The 26,104-nt window shown below is 45.2% G+C and overlaps 1 protein-coding gene across 2 annotated transcripts in view; it reads left to right on the top strand.

The window, feature by feature from the left end:
• The window catches only part of GAN (gigaxonin), a 68,642-nt gene extending 46,511 nt beyond the window's left edge, over positions 1-22,131 (top strand). For both annotated transcript variants that reach the window (XM_037037992.1, XM_037037993.1), the window contains 2 exons: positions 9,245-9,354; positions 9,443-22,131. In XM_037037992.1, the coding sequence (XP_036893887.1) occupies positions 9,245-9,354; positions 9,443-9,624 (292 nt within the window). In that variant the 3' untranslated portion in view covers positions 9,625-22,131. The remainder of the gene's footprint in view (positions 1-9,244; positions 9,355-9,442) is intronic.
• The last annotated feature ends 3,973 nt before the right edge of the window (positions 22,132-26,104 follow it).

Genomic DNA, 26,104 nt, shown 5'->3' with positions numbered 1-26,104 from the left:
TGTAGAGGAGGTGATATTCCCCCCTCGTCCCTTCTCTCACACATTTTACTGTTATAACTGCTGAACAGTGTTCTTATTCTAGTAATACATTCAGATCCTACGGGGAAACTGCCATGCTGAAATTAATCGTGCGATAGTGTTTCAGTCATATACCAGCAGGGGGTGCCATAATGTAGTGTTTCATGTCACATTATTTTCGATTAGGACAATGAGCAGCTACCAAGATTTCAGAAAGGTGTAAATGTTACCTAACCCTTAACGTATTTTTAATTTAGGATATTTTCATAGCCTTTTTTCCCCTTCAGTTATAGGGGTCAGCCATCTTAGGAAAACTTATTAGCCACAGTATAAGAGCAATTTGGAGGATGTCTGCTGTGGTGGGGTGGAGGGGGCAAAATTTCAAAGACTATTCTACATTCCTCTTCCTTAACATACTACTGTGAGGGCTGACCGCCCAAGGTATGAGGGGCAGTGGTGCCTCGGCACTTGTCCTTTCTTCAGTGCGGGACTCGCGATGAGTGCCACCGGCCAGTACCGGACTGCCATGAGACAGACGCGTCGTGAGAGAGAGGCGCCCAGTGGCGAGCACGCGACAGTGACGAAACATTTTTTTCTCATCAGAATGCATCGATTGCAGGGTTTGATGAGTTCTGAAGCCGACGAGTACCAAGGTGTGACTGTAGTGTATTAATTTCCTGCCCAAATAAATCTCGAGACAGTCTGCCCAACTTCATTAACAAGCAGTGGTCAGTGTGTTTGGTTTCTGATAAAGTGATGATAGAAGCCTTTTTCATAATGGCTGAATTACTGTGTAGACGTACAAGCTAGAGAGCTGTAACTCACTGGGGTGATAACGGTTGCTTACAGTTTTACCTTTGTCTGCGCCTGTTTTGATTGTACAGGACTCAAATGTGGCTATAAAGTCTCTCAGTCTGCCCTTGACATGCTATAAATTGTTAGAACCTTTATATTTCTATCAGGTTGTTTCATATTTATAGTTGATAAGCTTTGAATGCAAATGAATTGCTTTCAGTTCATAATTGTTAAACGTAAGAGAATTGCTCCTTCCGTGCTATTTAAATGCACTTCCAAATAAAATCCATATATCTTTCGTTTTCTTATTTCTAAGCTCTTCAGTGTTAGTTCATAAATAGAATGAAGAAAGCTTAGTTTCTTTCCTCAATGTAACATACAGTTCACCCTCGACAACACAGGTTTGAACTGTGCAGATCCACTTAAAGACAGATTTCTTCCCAATAAATATATACAGCGCTGTATGTGTGTTTTTTATTCTTTACGATTTTCTTAGTAATATTTTCTTTTCCCCAGTTTATTTTAGTGTTAGAATATAGCATATAATACATATAACATACAAAATACGTGTTAACTGATCATCTATGTTCTCAGTAAGGCTTCCAGCCGACAGTAAGCTATTAGTAGTTAAGTTTTGGGGGAGTCAAAGTTATCTGCAGATTTTCAGCTGTGTGGGGGTGGGGTCAGTGCCCCAACCCCTGTGTTGTTCAAGGTTCAGCTGTGTAGATTCTTACTTGCTTAGATAACACTGAGCACATTCGTGCCACTAAGTACCACGTATTGACACATTTAACTCATTTAGCCTTCACAACAGGCCTCTGTGGTACTTTTTTATTCCTGTTTTCCTCACAAGGAAACCCAGACAGAGAGGTGAAGTATGTGCCCAAATGCAGGGGCAGAGCTTGCATTTGAACTTGCACATTCGGGCCCCAGAGGCAGCCTTCTCAGCCTCCATACTTTATTGCCTCAGAAGTGTAGGCTTTCTCATAAATGTCTGTGGAAAGAAAATAACATTCTTATTTCTTAAAAGATCATCAGATGTTTCCAAGTATGTTATATTTGCATTCGTTGGAAACCGTTGCCAGATGAACAATCTGTATTAGATCGGATACCATGTATTGTTTTTCAGTAATCTCTTGTCTTTCCTGCCTTTGTTTCCTATTTTTAGGTTAGAACTTTCCTGGAAAAATGCCACATCTTACCATTTTCTGTGTTTCTGACTGAACCCAAACCGTGTGAAGGAAAGCAAAGACAGTGCCATAAGTTAAACGTAGTCGTAGGAACGAGCTGCTGCGTCAGAAGGGCAGCGTTTCTGTGGCTGTTCCTCGCGTGCCTGTTCTTTACTGATGCCGCACCGCCCCGTTGCCCCCCTCCAAAAAGGGCGTCTTTCAGTCTTTCCCATGCTTCAGTTCACGTCTCACCAGCTGTTGAGTCTTCTCTTCTTTTTGAAACCCTCTGCTGTTTCTCACAATCGCCCGCCTGTATTTCTCCCAGAGCACGCTCTTCCCCACGTGCAGTGTTGTCAGCCTTCTCACCAGTCTTCTCGAATACATTTGACCTGCGCGTGCTTCTGAAAGATTAGTCTCACTTTGATCTTCATTCTCCTGCTGAAGATCCTTCCTGTTTCCTCAACGCTCACCAAACGAAGCTGATCCTGCTGAGCCAGAGGACCGGCCTGGGTGCTCCAGCTCCCCCTGTTGAAAGAGCCTCCCGCGGCCTTTGTCTTTCCAAGCAGCCAGCTATGGACTTTCATTTTCTCTTTTGTGTGTTTTCCACTTCATTGACCTCTGCTTCTGTCCGAGTTGTTTCTTTCCTTGCACTTAGGGTTTATTCTGCTCCTCCTTTCCTAAATTCTTCAGGTAGAATTTTTCTTGTTTTTTAAAAAAAAATACCTGTACTGAAGCCTGTGTTTTCACCATAAGCACATTTTCCTTTCCCTTACTGAGCATAGTTTGGTAGCAGCATTCAAGTCCCTGCCTGGTAGATAATCCCAGCATCTGAGTCATTGCAGAGTTGGTGTCTGTTGATCATTTATTTCCTTGAGAACGAGTTCTTATTTTTCTGGCTCTTTTGTTGAATAATTTCGGGCTGCGCCCTGGACGTTGTGAGCAGAACATCGCTGAGGCCCTGGGGCCTCCTTGCTTCCGAGTGCTGCTCCCGGAGCCTCAGCAGACAGTGGGCCTGGTTGGACCGGGTCTGCAGCTGTGGCGTCCACAGCGGGCGGCAGCGCAGTTTGCTCCTTCAAGCTGTAGTTACAAGCCTTTGTAGTTCCGGGGTCAGTCAAAGACTTGAGCTAAGTGAATGCACATAAATTTAAAACCTCTCACCTTTCTGAGACCCCCCACCCTGTACCTTGGTGGTTCTGGTTGCTTCATGATGACTGTCTACCTCGATTCCAGTGGTCAGAAAGATGGCAGGTTTCTCGGGGTGTCAGCTACCCCAAGCCACTGCCCTCTGACAGCTACTGAAGAATGGAACCACTCCATGTGGGGTGCTTGTTCAACCTTCAGCTTCCTCCACAAACCTGCCTGCTTTTGCTCACACTGTAGAGCCCTCAGGCAGTTGTGTGTTGTGTTTTGTCCAGAGCCATAGTTGTTCCTTGCAGGAGGATCAGTTTGTAAAGAGATCCTTCCTCCCTAAAAGCAGAAACCTCGCTGAAGCTCCCTTTTTTCCTCTGTCTCTTCTCTCTCCCCTTCCTCCCCTCCTCTCGCTCCTCGCTCCTCACCTGTCTTTCCCCTCCTGCTTTCCTCCCTCTGAAGCTCACCGCTGTGGAGCCCTGCTAGATTTTAAAGTGCCATTCTCAGGGAGCATTCTTACCTCTGAGGTAACAGTAGAGTCATCGTTACAGCCTCCAAGTCCTGATAAGCCTGTGTTTAAAAACCTTGTAACTCAAGGCGTAATATTGCCTCATTCATTACAGAAATTACTACCACACAGTGACGCCTGCTCTGTACTAGACACCATGTAAAGTGCTTCACGCTGGCAGTTTCATTTCCTCCCCACAACACTCACTTGGAGTTGGTGATGATGTCAGGTGTCCCTGCTTTGCAGCTGACGACACAGGGACTAGCTTAGCTACGTTGCCCGAGGTCAGAGGGGTACGTGGTAGAAGAAGAAATGGAAAACCATGTGCCTTTTGTACCTGTTTTATAAGCAACAGCAAATACATGTTCCAGTTAAATTTTTGTGTTAGTTTTATTTAATTGGAGGCCTCTGCATTATATAAAATAGAAATATTTGGTACATCATTTACGTAGACCCGCTTGAATTATTCCAGGGAGGGATTCTATGATTCTTAACTCTACAAATCATTCAAAATATCCCATATCCTGATGTGCTCTTTCGGTAGACAGTGTAGTCATACCTGTCTTACTTTAGAAGTGACCATGAACCTGCTGAGTGCACACGTTGCCTTTTAATGGGCCTGCTCAGGAGAGTCAAGTGTGTGTCTCCGCAGGCGCTGGTCCTACGGAGACACGCTGGGCAGGCTGTGGCTGCACCCCACGCACGAGCCTGTCCCCCACTGGTTTGATTCCGAGCCCAGGAGGTGATTAACTGTCAGGGTCCAGACATGTACGGTTAGCCCTGAAACCTTGTAATGTGAATGAGCCCATTAGTTATTGTAGTTTGACATTTCCAGACTTTTTCTTTCAAAGGTCTGTTCAGATCCTTGTTCTCACTTCTTTAATGAGAGCTCTTAGATTTTTCACTTTTCCTATTAATGTGAGGCATTTGGGGGGCAGAGGCCAAACTATATTCTCAGCCCCAACAAACTGTTGGATACCAGTCAATATTCAGGTGTTAGATGAGTCAGTGGTATGTGAAGGTATTTAGAAATATGGCAACTTACATTAGCTTTGCTTCTGAATTGTTATAGGTTTTTGGACAGATCGTTTTGCTTCCATCTTTCTTGAAATTCAAATGTGAAAGCTACTCCTTTATAACAACTTAGAAGAATGTTCATTGAAGTAAAGTGCTGTTCTTAGTGAGATAATTTTGCATTTGTATTTAGCGTCGAGGTGCTCGGGACCCACACCCCTGGTTTATTGGACACTTCATGGCAAAGGGTTAGAGGTGCCGGGACGGTAGCACCCTTGCCCCCAAACGCTCCTACAGCGAGTGTCGGCCTGGACTCGGGTGTCCTCAGTGGTTTAGCTATCTTCCCAAGGTCTGACTGAGGTCGGTTATGAGCTGGTTGTGCCTTTAGCTATTAAAGGGAAATTGGTCGGATTACCTTAAGTGAACATCATTAAGTCAAAAAAAACCCCAAAACCCTAACTTTTATTTTGGGGTAATTTTACACTTGTAGAACATTTGCAAAAATGGACTTCCCATAACCATTCACTCATCTCCTAATGTTAATATCTTACATAACCATGGTAGAGGTATCAGGATATTAACATTGGTACAATGTTATTAAGTAAAGACAGACTTTACTTGAATCTCACTAACTTGTCTACTGTTATCTTTTCTCCTTCTGCTCCAGGACTCAGTCCCAGGTTTGGCATTACACTCAATTGTTGTGTTTTTTTAGTCTTTTTTTGTGTTTAATAGTTCCCTAGTTTTCCAGGTCTTTCGTGCATGATACCCTTGAAGATTATTGGTCAGTTTTTTGAATAGGATGTCTCTTAAATTGGGTTTAATGGTTTTTTGGATTGGGCTGTGGGCAAGGGCACCACAGCTGTGCTGCGGGGCCTGTCGCTGCACCACTTTGGGGAGGGCATGACGTCAGTGTTTTGTCTTGCTGCTGGTGGCGCTAACCTTGATGACCCGGTCGAAGTGACGTCTGTTGGGTTTCCCCACGGCGAAGTTAACTATTTTTCCCTTTGCAATTACTGAATAAGTATCTTGGAAGACAGAGTTTAAGGATATGCACACACTGTTTTCCCTCAGACCTTCACTACTAACTTCGCACCGAGCAGAGCACCAGCCTGCAGTGGTTATTACTGTCCTGTTTGCCTTGTGGTGGTTTCCTTTCTTTCATTCCATCAACTGGAATTCTGTAAAGAAGACCAGTCCCTCTTCCCTGTTTTTTAATGTGTTCAATTTTTTATATCAGTGTGGACTCATGCGTGTTTCTTTGATTCTAAGTTACAGATCTAATACTATCATTATTTTGTTGCTCGGTTTGCCCCAGCTTTGACCATTACTTCCTATCGGTTCCTGTGTCTGTTTGACACACCCCACCCTTCTTTAGGCACTTCCACTCTGGCAGCGAAAGGTGCTCCAGGCTCATCTTGTGTTTTCCGTCTGAGCGGTGGGGTCAGCCACGTCCCCATGGAGCCCAGATCTTGTTAGTGGCAGTTGAATCGATTCTCAGCAGAAGTGCCAAGGCCATTCAGTGGGGAAAGAAACATCTTTTTAGCAGATGACTCTGGAACAACTAGATATGTGTACAAAAAAAAACCCCTTGACTATTACCTCATACCATACACAAAAATTAACTTGAAATGTATCATAAGATCTAAATGTGACAGTGGAAACCATGAAATTTCCAGAAAAGAGCATAAGAAGAAAATCTTTGCAGCCTTGAAGTAGGCAGTGATTTCCTAGAAAGACACAGAAAGCATGAGCTAGAAAAGAAACAACAAAGGATGAATTGGAATACATCAGAATGGAAAACTTGTGTTCTTCAAAAGGCTCCATAAAGAAAATGAAAAGAAGGACTTCTGCCCAAGATGGAGGCATAGGTGAAAATACTGTACCTCCTTGCACAACCAAATTTAAGGACAACAAAGATTTAGAAACAAAAATACAACTAAAACAGACAGAAAATTGAACCGTACGGAAGTCCGACAACAATGAACTGTTCATCCAGACCAGTAAGGGGACAGAGTAGGTGGTCGGTGGAGAGGGGTCCCGGCAGGAAGAGGCGGTGATTGGTGACCCAGGCGGGCATGGAAAGGAAACCCAGTGAGGCTCACAAGGTGGTTGGCTGACCACGGACACACATTTGTGTGCAGAGAAACCAAGAAGGCTTGAACGGGCAGTGAGACAGACCACGCAACCCAGGGCCCCAGCGACGGGAAATAAAGCCTAAAAGCACCAATTAGAAAAAAATTTCGGGGGTTGAGGTACTGGAAGAGGCTCCTAGCCTCACAGGAGAGTTTGCTGGAGAGACCTAAAGGGTCCCAGAACATATACAAGCCCCCCCATCCGGGACCCAGCACCAGAAGGGCCCAATTTGCTTGTGGGAAGAGGCAGAGGGGACCAAAATCTGAGAGGGAGCAGAACAAACGCCACTGTTTCCTCCCTGACCCCCGCCCCCAGTCACAACCCAGCAACCTGGGTTGACCCACCCATTGAACACCTAAGCTTTCACCCCTCATACGTAACAAGTGTGAACAGACCAAAACATTATGGCTCAAGCAGAAGAACAACTCAAAGCCCCAGAGCCAATACTTCAAAGTGACTAAGAGATAGCCAACCTATCAGGTGCATAGTTTCAAACACTGGTGATCAGGATGCTCACAGAACTGGTTGATTATAGTCACAAATTAGAGGAAAAAAATGAAGGCTACACTAAATGAAATGAGACAAAATGCACAGGGAACCAATGGCGATGGGAAGAAAACCAGGACTCAAATCAAGGGAGTGGACTAGAAGGAAGAAAGAAACAACCAAACAGAAAAGAATGAAGAAACAAGAATTCAAAAAAATGAGAGGCCTAGGGACCTCCAGGACATCTTTAAACGTTCCAACATCCGGATTATAGGGGTATCAGAAGGGGAAGAGGAACAGCCATGAGTGGGAAACTTATTTGAACAAATAATAAAGGAGAACTTCCCCAGTCTGGCAAAGGAAACAGACTTCCAGGAAATCCAGGAAGCTCAGAGAGTCCCAAAGAAGTTGGACCCAAGATGGAACACACCAAGGCACATCATAATTACATTAGCCAAGATGAAAATGAAGGAGAGAATCCTAGAAGCAGCAAGAGATAAGGGGACAGTCACCTACAAAGGAGTGAAGACTCCCCCATCAGACTGTCAGCTGATTTCTCAAAAGAGACCTTACAGGCAAGAAGGGGCTGGAAAGAAGTATTCCAAGGCATGAAATCCAAAGACCTACATCCAAGATTGCTCTATCCAGCAAAGCTTTCATTTAGAATGGAAGGGCAGATAAAGTTCTTCTCAGATAAGGTCAAGTTCAAGGAGTTCATCATCACCAAGCCCTTATTTTATGAAATGTTAAAGGGACTTAACTAAGAAAAAGAAGATGAAAAATATGAACAGTGAAAGGACAGCAAACTCACAGTTATTGACAACTACACCTAAAACAAAAGCAAACTAAGCAGACAGCTAGATCAGGAGCAGAACCATAGAAATGGAGATCACATGGAGGGTTAGCAACAGGGGAGTGGGAGGAGGAGAAGGGGGAAGAAAGTACAGGGAATAAGTAGCATAGACAATAGGTAGCAAATAGCGGGGAGGGCAGGAATAATTTGGGAAATGTAGAAGCTAAAGAACTTCTGACTCATGGACATAAACTAAAGGGGGGGAATGGAGGGGAGGGGTTGTGCAGGGTGGAGGGGAATGAAGGGGGGAAATAGGATAACTGTAATGGCATAATTAATAAAATATATTTTAAAAAAGGAAAATGAAAAGACACTCTGCGTGCTGAAAAAAATATTTGTGAAATGCATCTAACAGAGGCCATGTACCCACAAATAGAAAAAAAATCTTAAAGTTCAATGAGGAGATAGAAAACCCAATTTTAAAAGTGAGGAAATCTTTGACCAGACATGTCACAAAAGAAGATATATAAAATGGCTAGTGAACACATGCAGAGATGTTCAAGATCATTAGTCTTCAGAGCACGGCATCCCATTAACCTCGATACAATGGAAAAGACCGATAGTACCAAAACTGGCACTAATACCAAGCAGCTGGAATTCTCACAGATTGCTAATGGGGATGCAAAATGGCACACTTTAAAAAACAGGCATTTTTTTCATTAAGTGAAACATATCCTGAGCTATATAACCACACAAGTCCATGACATAAGTTCACAAAAAAGATTTGCACTCTGATATCCAAAACAACTTTATTAAAATAACCAAAGTTGGACACTACCCAGATGAGCACAAGCAGGTGAATGGGTGAACACATGCTGGTATGTCCACATAATGGAATACTACTTGGAAAGAAAAAGAAATAAGTTATCGATGCAGGCAACATCATGGAATCTCAGAAACATTATGCTGAACAAAAGGAGTATATCGAAAAGTGCATATTCTTTATGATTCAGTATATATGACGTTTTAGTACAGGCAAATCTAATACCTGTAGTGACAGGAAGCAAATCCGTGGTTACCCGGAAGTGGAGGGTGGGGTTGAGATTTACTGGCACAGTGCCTAGTACTGTTGGAGGCTCGCCCAGTTCTGTAGACGTTGGTAGTTGTCCTTAATTCAGTCCTTCTGTTTGTTTTCAGGTGGATCTACCTTAATGACCAGAATTTGTGCATCCCCGCCAGTTCCTCTTTTGTTTATGGAGCTGTACCCATAGGAGCCAGTATTTACGTTATTGGAGATCTTGACACAGGTAAGAACCTTAGGGTGACTTTTACCATAACTGTTTCCTACTGATTCCAAAGCATGTTGTCTCACCACCGCTTATTTTTGTGGCTCAGGCACCAATTATGACTATGTGCGTGAGTTTAAAAGAAGCACTGGAACCTGGCACCACACCAAACCACTCCTTCCATCCGACCTCCGCCGCACTGGGTGTGCAGCCTTACGTATTGCAAATTGCAAGCTTTTCCGCCTGCAGCTTCAACAAGGCTTATTTCGTATCCGTGTTCATTCACCTTGAAGAGGAAGCAGAGTGGAAGCAGAGCTCCTGACCAAGTGCACCGTCACACGGCTTTACGCGAGGGGGACCGAGATGGCAGCCTAAACTTGCTCTGCATGCCAGGCTCTGTGTGGTAACTCTGGTGGTTTTATAATGCTTAGACGCTTGAGCTTCAGCTCTTGTTTGGGAGAACATGTACCAGTTCAAAAACTACCTGGGAGGAATTGGTTCCTCCAGTTAGGTGTGTCTGTAGACAAATGGAGGCTAGACTGTCAAAAGGAAGAGGGAGGTGGGAATCGGTAATTATGTAGAATATTGAAGTTAAAATACTAAGGTGCATTTTTCCTGAAGATACACTGCTGTGTACCTGGCTTTGGTAAACAAACAAACGAAAATCCGTATATGCAAATTAACATATCCAAACATACCAAGACTGCTTTTGTACTGCACTTGGAAGGAAATATTATGCCTAACCCTGCCCAACAAATTAAGGATTATGCCTAAAATGTTAGATTGGATGGTGTGCCAGCTAGTCTCCATTTACTACTAGTATTCTGTGCTAAGAATCTTTTTTAAACTATATTATGATAAATTGAAACTAAGATAAAATTTCTCTTTGATGACATTCTATCTTAGTAACATTCAGTAAATTAACGAGTCAGGTTGCAGCCCTCGTATGAATTTAAAGGAAGTTGCTAACTTCTGTGTTAACTTGGATTGAGGTATGTTCCGCCACAGTGTCTGGGGTAGTGCTCTTGGGGTTGTGAAGGATCTCAGGCAGTGCCAGTCTTCCCTTCGAGTAACCAAAACCATATTATGAATATGAGCGGATTAGAGAGGAGGAGATTTTATAACAGAAAGACCTGAATCAGATTAAAAAATAATAGTGGTCTGCTGTGACCACACAAAAAAAATAATAATAAAATAAAATAAAAAACAAAAAACAGAAACAGACCAGACAAAATATAACGGGATCAAAACTTTTAAAAATAATCTGTCTGAAAGCACACAGAGTCTTGTTTACTACTGTTAGGATTTGAAAACTTGTCTTAGAATGCGAACACGTGTTCAGAATCTAGTCTTTGTAGTAGAAGATCCTCAATGCCATTCACTAGTAAGGGTTTAGACAAATTACGATAAAGTTTGGCTGGTAGAATAAACTACCTCAACTTAATTTCATTCTGTTCATAGTAGAGCAAATTCCTCCTTCCCTGTCTCTCACTCCCATGCCACGGCACCCCATGTCCCATTGCGGGGAAAGGTCTGTCATTAGCAGCATTTATCTTGTGAGATACTTTGTTTTCCATTCAAATTAGACCACATTAGTGTGAAATCAGGGACTTCAAAGTGCTTGATTACTTCATCATTTGAATTTTATGCAATATCAGATTTCTGATCAGTTTAATAATATAGAATTCTTCGTTTTTAATTGTTTCCTACAGTTCCCCCCCCCCCTCGGCTCTAAGAAGCAGCATTTTTTTTTAAGGATTAATGTATAAATGTATCTGGTTATTGTAAATTTGAGGACAGGAATTTCTTTAGGAAACTTCCTATATGGAATGTTTGTATGCTATAAATGTGCTTGTGAAATGTCGCTTGTGTTTTCTCACCATGAATAGAAAAAAGGGTGAGAGGTTTTTGTTTTTGTTTTCGTTTTCAATGCCCACTAGAAGTCAATACAGTGCTCTCAGAATTGCTGGGAGGAGCCTTGCCCGTGACGGTTCTGCAGAATGTTATGTGTGGCACATTTACGTTCCATTCTGGCAGAAGAGTTTGGTAAGAGAAGGAATGAAGTTTTTCTCTTCTCTGTCAGAGGTGCAAGGCCAGGTTTGCCAGGTGTTGAAGTAACACAGTCCACTGTGTTACTTTGTAAGTCAAAGCGGGCCCTTCTCCTTTGTGTTGCTGGTGGGTCCACTGTTGTCTGCACACTTTCCCAGTGATACTTTGGATATTTTATCAAAGCAAGCTCCATGGCCACTACAGAGACAGAAAACTTTCTTCTTACAAGTAAGTGTTAGTTTTAGAGAAAACAAATTGCTGAAAAAGTGAATTTTCTTTAGTAAAGGATCTTGTATAGAACACAGCTTTGGCATTCAGAAGCTGCGGTTGAGATACGTTAAAGTAGTAATCAGTATCTTATTAAAGCCGTGACAATCAGCAGTTCTCTCTGTTTTAAATTTCTGAAGTTTAAAATTCTTCCCAGCCTACGCCAGGCCTTTCCAAAGAAAGGATTCATGGATTAGGAGTGAAGGTTCCCTGTTGGAACATTGTCAGTGACCTGCACTTTGTTTTTTAAAGTTATGTTCTTTTAATTCAGTTATTGACATGATAGCTGCAGAAATTAGGGAATATTTTATAAAATAAATTTGCCACATAATATGGGATGCAACAACCAACAAAAGCTGCTAAGTGCCAAACTGATTTTTACTATATATACACGTATATATATATAAATATGAAAATATTTTGTTGACACGTAGGGATGTGTTTAATTTTATTATGTTCCAAAATTAATCATGACCTTTTTTGTAAATTACAGTTATTTCAGTATTGTGAAATAAATTTTAACTCATTTCATGCAGGTTTGTGTTTTAACATTCCACTTATGACTTGAAACATCTTTTCTTGATCAATTTTTGATACTTCTTTTTCCCTAAGGCACTTTTACCAGGCGTATGTTGGAATTGGCGGCTGAGGCTAGATCTTAACATTTTAAATGTAATATCCTTGGGGGAAGTGCAATTCATTTTCCTTATCTCACCAACAGAAGGAAGTTGTCTCAGGTTAGAGTGAGTGAGTGTATTTTAAAGGATCTCCCCTGTGCTACAGTCTAAAGTAGGATTGTTTGTTTCTTTAGCACATCCAAATGTAGATTTTTCAAAGACTTTAAGTGTTTAATTTAAAATGAAGTTTTGTGGGGGGGTTTCTGATAGTGCTTATATCCTGCCTGTGAGAAGAAAAAGTGTGAAGACAGACGTGAGAAAGAGTGTGAAAGAGTCAATGTGTGTATGTGCGTGTGCGCGTGCCGTGCGACTTGGGAAGTCCGTTTGTATATGTTTACTTTTGATTGTAGTTCCAAACTACATATATTACTGTCTTCTGGTGCTTCTGATAAATTCTTGAGCCTGTGGCCCTTCAGTTGATACTGTGTTAAACTCATGTTGAGTATAAATACTGATAAATTTGTAGTTTGTAGTTTTACTTGGTGTTTGCATTTCTTTTCTTTAGTGGGGTTAACAACAATGTTTGCCAACTAGTAGTTGGTATGCGATATAGATTTGGCCTAACAAATTTCTAAATTAATTGTGTTTCATTAATTTATTATTTCATTGCTGTGAGGAGATAATAGCTAACGGTAGGCTTTTTTCAAACTGTAACAACCAAAAAGGCACATGGGGGGTGGGGTGCTGGGCGGTGTGTTGTCTGTATCGAGGTGTCCTGTCCTATTGCACTACCACTTTAATGATGGCACTTTCTTCAGTGGTGCTTTAGAAGTGCCTTTTTAAATCATTTCTTAGTGTGGGGTTCCCTAGGCCAATGCATAGGAAATAGTCCTCATTTTGACATGGTGAGGGAGGAGCTGCCTTTGCTGTGCACCCATTACCCATGGCAGTAAGTTAGGCTTTTAGAGAAATGTGTTAGCTGCCTTGGTCCATTGGGGTTCCATTTGGTGTGTTCCTACTTGAACAAACCAAACTAGGATCCCAGAATGTTTACCAGGGACCACTGAAAACACTGCAATATTACCTTCCAGAATGTTGGCTTTCTTGATTCAAGAGGAGCCTCCTCTGGTCAGATGAAGACATTTGACTGTCTGGGGAAAGAATAATGTGCACTTACACTGCACATTGCATCGACTTAACAAGTGCTGAGACCCTCCACCCCCTTAAGAAACACTGGTGGAAGGGAAAGATAAGGCTGCTCTTGTTCAGTGGCTGCCCCCTCAAGCCTGTGAGCCTTGGGGGGAGCCAGTGATAGAGGAGACTCTGATTGGTGCAGAAAAGCCCGTCCTAGGTTTTATCAACAAATGTTTATTGAGCACCTACCAAGGTTTCTGCTTGCATTTCTGAGGAGCTTAACAGTGAGGCAGGTTTAAGGCTGCTCTCCCCCTGGACTGTAAACTCCTGGGAGCAGGGACCGCACCTTCGTCATCTGCTAATCCCAGCTTCACAGCAGGCAGGCAGTGAAGGCTGGACCAGTGAATGTGGTCTGCTGTGCTCCAAGTGATGTGTTTCATGGGGTTGCAAAGCACTTTCCGAGGGGGACTTAGAATTTTCTGGACTTTAAGTGGGAAAGTTTGTGCACAGGTGTGCTGGCCTCAAAGTGGGAGCGGCACAGAAGAAGCAATGCAAAGTGCCTGACGTGTGACGCGCCCCTCTGTGGTTTCCGTCTGGTCTGCAGGGTTTTCGAGACCCTCTGCTCAGCATGCCCAACAACATTTTTCACGTTTACTATTGGGTTTTATTTATTGCTTTTTATATGGGGCTCAAAGTCTTTTCCAGCGTGTCCTGCTTTGAGCCTCGCCTCTGTGTGAGGCCAGTAGATGCAGCCTCACTGCTCTGCACACAGGAGTCGGCACCCCAGGCAGCATCCAGGCCTCCGGACCACCGTCTCACCGTTCAGCCTATTAGACTCACTTAATTTTCTAGGCAGACAGGATTCCTAAAATGGTCTAATAATCATTAAACCCCAAAACATTTTTTTTGCAAACTGCACAGATATAAAGTGAAAGATCTTTGGTTTTCTTTGTCAGTTAGCTTTAGGAAGTTTCAGAATTTACTAAGTCTGTAAGAGCAGAAGTAGTAAGTGTGTTTGAAGGAGAAGCTGCTTTTGCTTTGAAGGAGCTGGAGCTTCGTGTGCACTCCCTTTTCTTGCCACACGTAAGGCCATCAGTGAGGGCAAGGGGATCGTGTCTTAGAATGCTGAGGAAAGTGTTTTGCTAGCTGTTGAGTAATCCCTGAATATTCATTATAGCCAGTTCAGAAATTATAGAAATTTACGGTATACGGGTAAGGAATAACTTGTCCATGTTTGAGAAGAACATGAACTCAGGTTGAGAGTTTGTCCTGCCTGCTGGTGGTGAAGTCTGAGTAGTATTGAACTATAGACTTTTTTTTCCCCTCCACACACCAGCTGATAACTTTTAATTTTTTTGGAGTTTTCAGAAGGAAGTCTGTTATTTTAATTTTAAACACACAAACATACCAACTTTATCTCATTACAAAAGTTCCATTTATGTGACATCTGAGGAGCTCAGTTATGACTATACTCTTTGGTCTGATGCCTACAGTTGAGGAAAGTTTGTTCTTTCTTAGTTCTGTCATCAAAGCTCTCCAAGTGATCTGATTTTTAAATTCCATCTCTTTCCAATACCTGACAACAAAGTTCCAGATAGTCAAATATCTAAAACAGTGTTGCATAATTACCTAGTGGGAAATGTCTGTTGCCTTCTGTTTTATTTTGAAATAAAAACTAAGCTTTTTAAATTGCTACTCAGCTGAAACTTGGGCTAATTATAATTTTGTATGTTAATGTCCTCCTAGCCCAACAAAGCTGTAAACTCTTAAGTTGCCGTGATGTGAATTGGAGAAGGTGCGGCAGCGGGAAGATGCCGGGCCGGGCCCTGGGCGCGCACTGCTAGGGTGAGCTGGAGAGAAACGAGCTGCTTGACAGGACCCTTGTCAGTAAAAGGCCCCTTCAAGTAATTCAGACCCTAGGCCAGTGCAGGTCCATCTTGCTTTCTGGTGGGTGAATAATATTTATTAGAAGTTGACTTGTAGAATTTCAGTACAAATCACAAGTTTTGAAGTACTTTATTTTTTTCATTCTTACTCATCAATTGCAATTATAGTGGGTGCACCTAAGAACCTTGGGTCATACGTTTTGAAGTTAAACCAGTGAACTTGGCTTAAACATGACTCTCCGAAGCTTGCTTTATCACGTTTCCTGTTTAGTTGGATGAGAATTACATGCACTCATTCCCTTGTTCTTAGTGTTGATGGGAGAACCTCTGTTTTCGGCTACCTCATTGTGTGGTGTTGTGCTTGGTCCCCTGCCAGTTTAGAAGAATTCAACACAGTCTGCTCTTTGACAAAAGCCTGGAAGCAAGCAGTAAGCAGCCTTGGGGAATACAGTTCTCTAAGGCGTATTTTCCATTTTACTCCTTTTTTTTAATAGGCACTTTCAATCAGGAACAGCGATTCTCCTAGCGCTGCTGCAAAGTGGTTACTTGAAACTCAACTTGAACTTGAAAGAGTCTTCAAAAGACTATGTTCTTGTAACGTAGAAAAGTACTATGTTTCACCACCACTGCTGTGTAAAATAGCTGGATTTCCGTCCTTGTTGGGATCAGGCAGGAAATTTGTCTGTAGCTTGACCCATTGTTTGGAATTGAGGGGCCTGGGGCTGCTGTTCATCATTCTCTGTAAGGTGCTATCGTGAGCAGTTTGAGGGTCTGTTAAATGTATTTTCATGGGTTTGATTCCCAAGAGTCTTTCATGTTGATGAAAATACAGGCTCGTGACTAGATTCTTCTCTTTCAGTTCTGATAACCTGGGGCTTTGAAACACACCGTTGGAAGTGTCGCCCAGGTGCAGGGTTGAGGTTGGCCGAACAACATAGAACTGCATTACACTTGGAATTGTGAGCGCCGAGGTGTGCCCCCTGTGTCGGGGAAGTGCCCCTCCCTTCCTCCTGTGTGTGCCTTCTCCGCGTGGCACAGGTGGGGCCCTGCCAGCCCACCTAGGCGCTGAGGGAAGCTGCGAGCCCCATCAGTTCTTGGAGACCGACCTGACCTTTCAGGAGATTTCTTAGAGGAATTAGGGGCAGTGCCCAGAAGTGTAATGCCCGTTCCTAAAAACCTAGCGTACTGGGAGGTAAAATTTAAAAACGTAACTTTCCTTATGCATTAATAAGATTCCATTTTTATGCTTGTGCTTCTTAGAAGCTTTCAGGGGGCGTGCTCCTGGTGGAGCGGCAGTCGCCCTCAGGTGACAGCAGGTGATCACCCCGTGGCTCTGGCAGCCGGCCGGGAGACCTTCGCCTGGGCGGTTTTCTAGAGAAACCAGGCTTACCCCTTTAAAGCCCCAAACTGTACTGTAATTATTTTTGTGAGGAAACAATCTGTAAACGTTTGACGTACTTTCCTGAGCAGACCTAGTGGTTACAAGCAGGTGTGGGCTTGTGGTCCAGGTGCATGTGGGTGTGAAACTTCTCCCACTGACAGCTCCGTGACCTTTGCAAGCCCTTGAACCCTGAAGCTCGGTTTCCTACCTTTGGAAGTATGGATAACAGGTTTGCCCCTAAGGGCTGCTGTGAGGATTAGGGGAAGTGACGGTGAGAGCTCGGCTCGTTGGGGCCTTGCCCGCAAAGGGTGGTGGTGATTACAACCTTGGCTGCCATCGACCCTCATCTCAGCCTCTGGTCATCGATTACGTCAGCCCCTGTGGGGCAGGGGCTGCCCCGTGCTGAGCCTCCGTGGCCTTGGCACGCTCCTTGTTCTCACGTCTGCTGCCCCATGATGCCCAAGTAAGTGTATGTTTGTGTCCGTAAGATTATTTACTTTCTAGGTACCTTCTTCTCTGATATTTGAGTTCAGGATGATTCCAGATAGCTGAAATAGCTCAAAATATGTGTTTACAGTATTTAGAGTTATGAGTAACCCTTGACTCAGAATTTGCCTAATGAAGCCCCATAGTAATACTTAAAACTCTGTACCAAGGTTGAATTTTTCTTTTTTCCCTAAAATATCAAAAGTAGTAGACTATATTGGTCAAATAAACTGGATATTTTCTAGATCTCTATTTGAGATCAGTAACCTAAACTATGCTCTCTTAACTTGGATGTGATGCAAAACTTAAAAACAAGCAAACAAAATTTGTATTTCCGGTGAGAGAGAGAGAGAGAGAGTGTGTGTGTGTGTGTGTATAGAACTTTTGTACCCTTCAAAAAATGAAGGGTTATTTAACAAAGATACAAAAGTGAACTACTTAATCCTTTTATCCTTTTCTAGTATCACTTTTCAGTTCAGATTATGGGACTGGTAAATTTGTCAGTACTGAGGGGCCCATCTTATCTTGATTTCAGTAAGGCATTTGATAAAGTCATCCTCAATAGCTCTGTGAATTTCCTTTGAGAAAAGGAAGCGGAAACAGGGTTGAAGGGGCTGAGGAATAGATGGAAGAGACCGAACACCCAGACGGTGTCGGTGAGGCTGGGCCCCTGTCCGAGTGGACTGAGATCCTCTAACAGTGTCCAATTGTAACATTTTTATTAGTCACTTTCATAAAAAAGTAAAAGACAGAAAACGTGCTGGGAGGGAGTACGTGTTGGGTGTCCGGGTCTACAGTGCTCTTTGCAGTCTAATAAAATAGCTAAATATGAAGTCTTCTGTATAGGTTCAGAGAAGATAGTTCCTAATCGAAAAAGAAAGAAAAATGGGGGGGCTTCGGGGCTGATCACTGATATTTTGGACATAAGCCAGTGTTTAAAATAGCCCGTGTTTCTGTGGGGCTGGTGACTAGAAAAGGAAGTCCGTTCTGCTGCTTTCATCCGTCCATCCATGGGCCGCGTGTATTTAGCTGTCAGTTCCAGGCCCCGCACACTGGGGGACCTGAGCAAGTCTGGAGGCCACCCTCAGGATGACAGCCGGAACCCTGGGCACTCTGGAGGCTGTAGGGAGAACCTTTGGAAGCCCCAGGCTCCGACCTGTGGGGGAGCCTTTCGAAGGACAGATGGGCTTACTGCAGAGTGCCTGGCTCGGGCCAGCGGGCAGAAACTAGAGAGACAGAATTTTGTTGTTTTAGCACTTTCAAATGGAGTTACCTCATGGTAAAATGGTGCTTCCTGGGGTCCTAAACGCTCATCTGTGAAAGCGCTCCCAGGGGTGACGTCTCCCTGCAGCTCTGGCTCCCTCGGTGAGAGAACCCTGCCTTATGGCGGGGCGGGGCTGATGCTCTCCAAAGCTCCTTGCAAACAAAAGGTTCTGTGAACAGTTTAGTAAAGAAGAAAAAAATAATGATGTTAGGACCTTAACTTTTTCATTGTCTTTGAGGGGGGGAGACTTGGTTCTTTTAACCTGTGCCCTCTCCCTTGTCCCCTTGTCCCCTTGTCTCCTTGTCCCCTCCGTTCCTCTCTGCCTGCCAGCTCACTGTCTCCTGCTCGCGGCCACTAGCCCACAGCCCCTGCTGTCTTCAGCAGAACTTTCACAAGATATTTGTAGAGATTACCCTAAAACCATATTGTCGACCAGGACAATGATTCTTCCTTTTTCTGTACTTTTTTTCCATCACTTCGTACCTCTGCAGATTTCAGAGAGCTGATAACTAAAAGTTGCTTTCTGTCCTTTGAGAACAGTTTCCACAGGACCTGGTCCCTCTCATGGTGGGTCCCCCCTTCTGTGAAGGCACAGTGCCATCTACTCTCAGCTAAGGAGGGTGGGGAGGGCCCCCCCTGTGTCTTTTCCTGCCCCCACTGCCTTAGGAAGGCTCTGCCCTGAGACCGGAAACAGGCACGAACGGAGGCGTGCAGCCCAGTCCCGGGAGGGAGCTGTCTGTTTTCCTCGGGTGCCTGCTGCCCCTTCCCTAAGGCGTCTCACTTTGTGGTAACCTTCAGTTCGCACCATGTTGTGTTTCCCGTGTCCTCTCCACAGGTCCTGCTGGGGGTCTCTGAGGAAACAGGCCCTTCCACTGGTTGGCGCTTCTTTGTGTCAGTTTAGGGACTTTGGTGGACGTGGAAGAGGTCATTCTGGTCATGTTTAAGAATACTCATTTTATACACTTTTCTTGGTGGTTACATTCCCTCCTTGCCCTCTGTTCCTCGCCCCATGACTCTTAGCCTGATTTTTTAACCACTTGAGTTATATATTAAAAGGGGGGTGGGCTCTTTTAGTGCCCCGGATCATTAGCCTAATAATATTTCTTAAAAAGGCATCTTCTGGGAGTGTCTGGCCTGGGCTTTGTGACTAGCACTTTCCACAGCCAGCAGGTCCTGGCTGCAGGAGAGCCAGGCCTGTGGCTCAGGCCCCAGAAGCTTCCCAGAATCTGCCACACTCTGCTCCTGCCAGGTGAAAACTGGGGCCCCAGAGCCTCTCCCCAATTGACACATCACCAACTACGGATCTGTGGCTCCTTAAGCAACTGTAGACTAAGACAGCCTCCCTGGGGCCCAGGTGGCTCCCACCTCCCACATGTACCCTGCAGGCCCTCAAGGCTCCTCCCTGAGCCAGGAGAGGGGTTCCAGACACCACACGTACTACCTCAGCACCGGCCAGGAGGCACTGTGTGGGCCCAGGTCGTCGGGACACTTGTGCTCAGGACTGGGGAGCTCTTGGAAACTGATGTAAACAAGCTCCACCACGGCGTCCGCAGGCCCGCACAGGATGTCCCATGGGGGTTCTGGTTCGCGCCGGTCTAGCCGGCATTGGTCAGAGCAGAGGAAGGCCCTCTTTCGCTTTTCTCTTTGTTATCTCTGGCTGAAAAGCACTGCGCTCCAAACTGTGTGTAGAGTCAGAAATTAGAATTGCTTGTTTACAATAAGAGAGACCTTTTCATATATTTTTCAAAAGGAGCTTTTGCTGCAGAAGAAACTCCAGAGGAAAAAAATGTATTATTATCATTAATCTAGCATATGCTCGCTGAATTAGATTCTTATGCTTTGTAAAAAAAAATATGTAGGTTGTAGTATATGGAGCAAAGGGGTATCATCAGCTTAAAAACAAGCCTTCGATATATGTGGGTTTATAGCATCGTCTTCCTATTTGGCACCTCAAAATTCAAGTTCTGCCTGAAAATAGATCACCCCAAATCCATGGGCTGGATCATTTTATGGTGGGAAATGTGTCAGGTGGCCTTTGGTGGAGAAAAGCACAGGTATTTAGGGAACTTGCTTAATAATCAGTGTTTTTTTCTGCTGATGGGATCTTTTCATTTTGACTCATCTGTAACACAGCTTTTGTTTGGTTCCTCACCCCTGTGCCCCTTCAAGCCACCAGTGACAGAGTCATACTCATTTTGTTTTGAATCATACCATTTGGGAACTGTGACAATCGTCAAAAAATAATCACAGCTTGGGCAGAAATTTTGGTCAACTGTTGCAGCCAGTTCTGCAGTTTGTATTCCTAAACTGGGGGGAGATCAGCAGACTTAAAACAGGCACCTCCCCCCCTTCCCATTTCCTCCCGGCCTCACCAGAAACTATTGCAGAAGCGCCTCCAACAGGCCCTGGCAGACTTCATTTTGTCTCACTGGGTCTGCCTGTGGTCGAGGCCCACCCGTGAAATGTGCACATCCATTTGTCTCCTAGCACTGATGTCAGTCACCTGCCATGAGAGAGAAAACTAGCAGGGGACTCTTGACAACAGGATTGTAATTCAGCCCGACTCTCTCAGACTCGCGGCCGGTCTTCCTTCCCAGTGGGCCCAGGTCCAGCAAGTGGCCAGCGTCGCTTCTGTTGGCTGTGCCTCTGGGTAGGAGGTGCCAAGTATGTGACAGCCACACTTGTCAAGGACCAGTTTTTAGTGCCCTCTTGATGTGTCATTTTGTATTTTGTTGCATTCAGCACCATAAGGAAATTCTTATAAATACCATAGAAATACCCAATTCCCCAAGTACCACATCAGATCCACCATATTAATCACAGATCTTTGTTTAATGAACATCTCTGTATCTTCTTACATGGTACACACAGAATAGTTTTAATTTAATGCTAATATTTAATATTATCTAGTAAGATTCCAAGTTGGGAAGTCTACTTGGGGGTGTATTCAAGCTAGTTGTGTTGTGTGTGATAAGGTATCCTGATCTTTAAAGAGACACCTACTACTGAAAAACAAGGATTTGCAATGAAAAATGGATAAGCTAAGTGAAAGATCTTAGATAGAGACTTCAAAATACTGGGAGGTTGCAACTTGTACTATCGCCCCCCGCCCCCCCCCCCGCCCCCGGTAGTGTAGTAGAGAAATGCTGTGCTCGTGTGGTTTCGGTGAGACGTCGAGCCTCGGACGTCCTGTGGTTCATGTGTTTGTTCAGTGGAGTAATTTTCTATTTCTTTGCTTGTATGAAATTTAGCGAAGTTGAAGTAATTTTGAATTAGTAACCTTTCTTACAAAGTTGCTTTATGGTTTACAAGTAATAACTGATGCAAAAGGCTATGTTCACTTCTCCCATCGCGTAGCGCGTGTTTGGTCCACATGCCGGGTCACTGCGGGCCGCCTGCGGGTCGGTCCCGTCCCACGAGCGCGTGGCTTGCACTTCGGGGACGTAGTGCCATTGTGCTGTTCTCTTGTACCAAGGACCAGTGAAAGTGTTTTATCTTTTTTATGTAGTTTGTATTGACTGGGTTTTATAACTGTAAGAAAACAGAGTGTTGTATTTTGATCTGAAATTTGTGTATGGTAAAGAAATTTTGTTTTATGTATTGGAAGTTCATTTAAAACTTGAAATATTTTCTAGAAGGGTACAGAACAAAATGAATCATCTTTAAGCTGTTTAATTAACCTAATAAAACAATTTGATGGGGAAGGCATTCTAATTGATTCTAATTTTTACAGTGGTTTATGTATTTGGAATATTGCCTTTCTTACGTTACACTTAGCTAGCCGGGTGTCAGCGTTCTGGATCCTTGGCAGCCCTGCTCCCGGCCGTTGCCTTGGTGCCTTCCAACCCTGTCAGATAACTCTCCACACTGTTGTCCCCACCGTACAGTTTCTGATTTCCTCTCCTCGGAAGAAGGAGACGAGACTTGAGAGCAAGAGAGAACCTTGCTCTCAAGGGTATAGTTATACAGGAAGATTCCATCTGAGGAGCTAGAATTCTCTATCTTCTTGCTCCATGCCAGAGACTATAAACCCACAAAGACCAGTGGTACTAAAAAAAAAAAGTCAAAAGCAGATCTCCACTGAAGGCAGGGGGCAAAGAACTTAGAACGTGATGTTAGAGTGAGAACTGTAAAGTTCCCTGGAATCGCTCCTAAAGTCACATGGAGAGAAGAAACGGGATGTTCATCCCCAGTTGTACAACAGAGCATAACGTTCTTCTGGAAGTTGGATTTAATTTGTTTCTGCCTTCCACACCGGGTCGTAAGGTCTGCGAACCTCATTCGTGGGGAACAAGGGCTCCCCTCGATTGGGGAGGGGCGGGCGAAGGTTTCTGTGGAACACTTTCTTTAATCGAAGTCTTAGCCAGAAACCAGTGCCCTGGACAGCGGGATGCAAAGGGTGTGGCTGGGGTTACTGGAGAGCCCAAAGCTCTGCCCCTAGATGCGCAGGCTCCTGCTGGCAGCACTGAGGGTCCTGGCTGTCCCCACTCGCCCACCAGGAGCCTCTCAGCGCCTCCCTCTTGTCTCTAAAATGAGACTAAATCCCTAGATTTCCTTGTCTGGAAGGCAAAGGCAGGGATTCCTCATCATATAAAAACCAGCGCTTGCAAAGTGAAGGATAGATATGTCACACACACTAGGATTCACAACAATGATAATAAAACAACAACAGAAAATCAGTGTTGCCAAGGACGTGGAACCCTTGTACATAACATTGCTGGAGGGAACTTAAGACGGTGCAGCCACTGGAAAAGTGACAGGCAGTTCCTCAACGAGTTAAACAGTTACCACGTGACCCAGTAATCCCAGTCCCAGGTGTGTGAACCCAAGAGATACGGAGACAGACTCAAATACTAGCGTGCGAATGCTCATAGCAGCACTATTCACACCAGCCGAGAGGAAGAAAGAGCCCTAATAAAACATCCTTCGGTGGATGAATGGACACACAAAATGTGATCCATCCATGCAGTGGACTATTATTCATTCATTAGAAGGAATGAGGCACTGACACACGCTTGAGCCTTGAAAACCGTGCTGAGAAAGAAGCCAGTCACAAAGGACCGTCTAGTGTGGCGTTCTGTTTACATGCAATGTCCCGAATAAGCGAATCCAGAGACAGCGGGAGGTGAGTGGTTGGTGGGCCCAGGCAGGGGGCAATGGGGAGTGACTGCTGAGGGCACAGGGTTTCCTTCGGTGTGATGAGACAGTGTTTGCACAACACTTCGTGTGTGCTAAGTGCCACCGAGTCACACCTAGAAATGGTTTGTGTTCTGTGACGTTTATCTCAACAGTAAAAGGAGGGAGAGGACATAGGGAGCAAATAAAAAAAAAAGATCAACACTGTGAATCCTGTGTGTCTGGGAAGGCTGAGGAACTGGGGGACCCACACTCATCTCCCAGGTGTGTGCCCTGTCGACGTCCCTGAGGTGACGAGATTCGGGCTGGAGGGGCCGAGGGTCTGGTGTGTGCTGGGAGGGAGCTCTCAGCCTTCACCCCATCAGAAAATCGAAAGGAGCCTTTGGAAGTACTTTTCTAAGTAGATTCAAGAGGACTCAACCCACCAGTGCAGTGCTAGACTGCAGTTCAAAACCAGTCTCCACCACCAACTCATTCTTTGGCTAGCTCCTTACCCCTGTGCCTGTCCTGGGGACAGTGGCAGGGCCTCAGACCACAGGGTCATGGGGAGAAGTGGATGAGCTGGCTTGGTGCCGAGAGCCAAGCCCGCACACACTGAGCCCTGTGCTGATCATCGGGCTTTTGTCTCTTGGCTCTGTCAGGGCCTCTGGTTCTGGACGGGGCTGACGGAAGCCTCGCTTCACACTCCATCCCCACCGCCTAGCCCAGGCTGCCACCTCCCCAGTGCAGTCACAGCTGCTGTCCCATCCAGAGCACAGCAGGGCGGCAAAGGCTCTGGCCCACTGGTGCTGCCTGGGACCCCCAGCCACTCCTAAGCTGTTTGTAGGACCCGAGTCCAGCTGAGAGAATTCCCAGCCTGGGAATCTTACCGTAAGGGTGGATGTATTTTTATCCAGCAGGATATACTTATCAGCTGCGGCCAGGAAAGGGGAAACTGACTAAGGATCCCAGGCCTGCCTGGTTCTCCAGGCGCCATAGCTGCTGTCTCCCCAGCGCAGCTATGAGGCAGGGAGGGAGGGAGGAGGAGCAGGGGGTGTCATCTGCCTGGGGTGTCGGCTCCCCTTAGCTGTCTTTCCTCCCATCCTGATGCTAACGTCCTGGGCCCTGTGGTGGGCCCTTTGCTGCTGGTTGTCATTCCCACCACATCCCTGCAAGATCACTGTGACCCTCCCTGAACAGATGAGAAAAGCACAAGCCATGAAGTCACTTGTTCCAAGTCATATCACTCACCTAAGGCAGAGCTGAGAACTGGATCCAGGTATGTATGGTACCTGGGCCTGCCATCTTTCTGCAACTGTCCTTGTCCTTTTATGCCACCTCTTTGTGTCATGAGGCACAATACTGTGGGACGGACACTAACAAAGTTTCCTCTGTTCTGAGGGTCCCTGCAGCCCTGGGCCCTGGAGACTCGGCTGGAAGGGCCAGCTGTGCTGGGGAACTCTTTTCAGTGTGCTCACTCTGCAGGAAAAAACTCAAGATGCCTTGACCCTTTGTCAGAGGGATGATGCCCCCCTCTACCCACAACACATCCACCTCCTAATTCTGGAACCAGTGAGTCTGTCACCTGACGTGTGGCAAAAGGGAATTGGAAGATGCAATTAAATGAAGGATCCTGAGATGGGAAGATGGTCTCCAGTTATCCAGGGGGGCCCAATGTTATCACGGGGTGTGAGAGCTGAGGCAGGGCTTGGAGGGATGCAGGGCCACAGGCCAAGGAACGCAGGTGCCTCTAGAAGTGTGAACAGGCGAGGAAGCAGATTCTCCCCTGGGGCCTCCAGGAGGAGCCCAGCCCTGCCCGCACCTCAGGTTCAGCCCAGGGAGACCCCTGTGAGACCTCTGGCCTCCAGAACTGTAAGAGGATAAATGGGTGTTGTTTTAGGCCACTGAGTTTATGGTGATTTTCACAGCAGCCATAGGAAACTTCCCCTACCCTATGGAAGTTCAAGTCTGATTAATCTGGAGGGGCCTAGGAATAAGGCCCAGGCGATTGTAGAGTGCAGCCAGAGCTGAGAACCACCCATATGTCAGACGTCTTGCTTGCAGGGTTAGCAGAATGTCGGCAGCAGAACTGGCGCTGCTTTTCTTAGATCTGAGCCACTCCGGCATGTGCCTGCAGAGGCTACGGTGGAAGCCCCTGGCCCACCTGAGATCCTGGAGGCCTCGTTTTACCCAGGCTTCCTGTAGAACATGGTCAGGATGAGGCCTACCGACAGACAGACCCTCCTGTTTTCACCAGCGATTTCCACTGACTCCTCTCAACTTCTCTGGAAATCCATCCTAGCCCTTCCCTTCACAGTCTGCTTTCTCTGTGTTTGGAGATCACACCCTGGCACTCCCAGCCTAGAACCCTCTGGTGTGGACGCCCTGCCTTGAGTGAAGCCCAGCCTGTGTCTGCCAACCCTAAACCTCTGCAAAGTGCTTTTTACCCACCGCTCCACCTTCATTTCTGTGCCGCTTGACACTTCATCTTCCAATCCCCAGGGCTCCCTGGGACCACAGGACATTGGCACATACTGTGCCTCTTCACCCAACATTGATTCTGGCTGCCAGC

This window comes from Sturnira hondurensis, unplaced genomic scaffold (assembly GCF_014824575.4).
Source record: "Sturnira hondurensis isolate 20B ecotype Veracruz unplaced genomic scaffold, ASM1482457v3 Scaffold0023817, whole genome shotgun sequence".
NCBI lineage: Eukaryota > Metazoa > Chordata > Mammalia > Chiroptera > Phyllostomidae > Sturnira > Sturnira hondurensis.
Note: the sequence above shows the minus strand (reverse complement) of the source record. Positions and strands in the feature narration are given on the sequence as shown.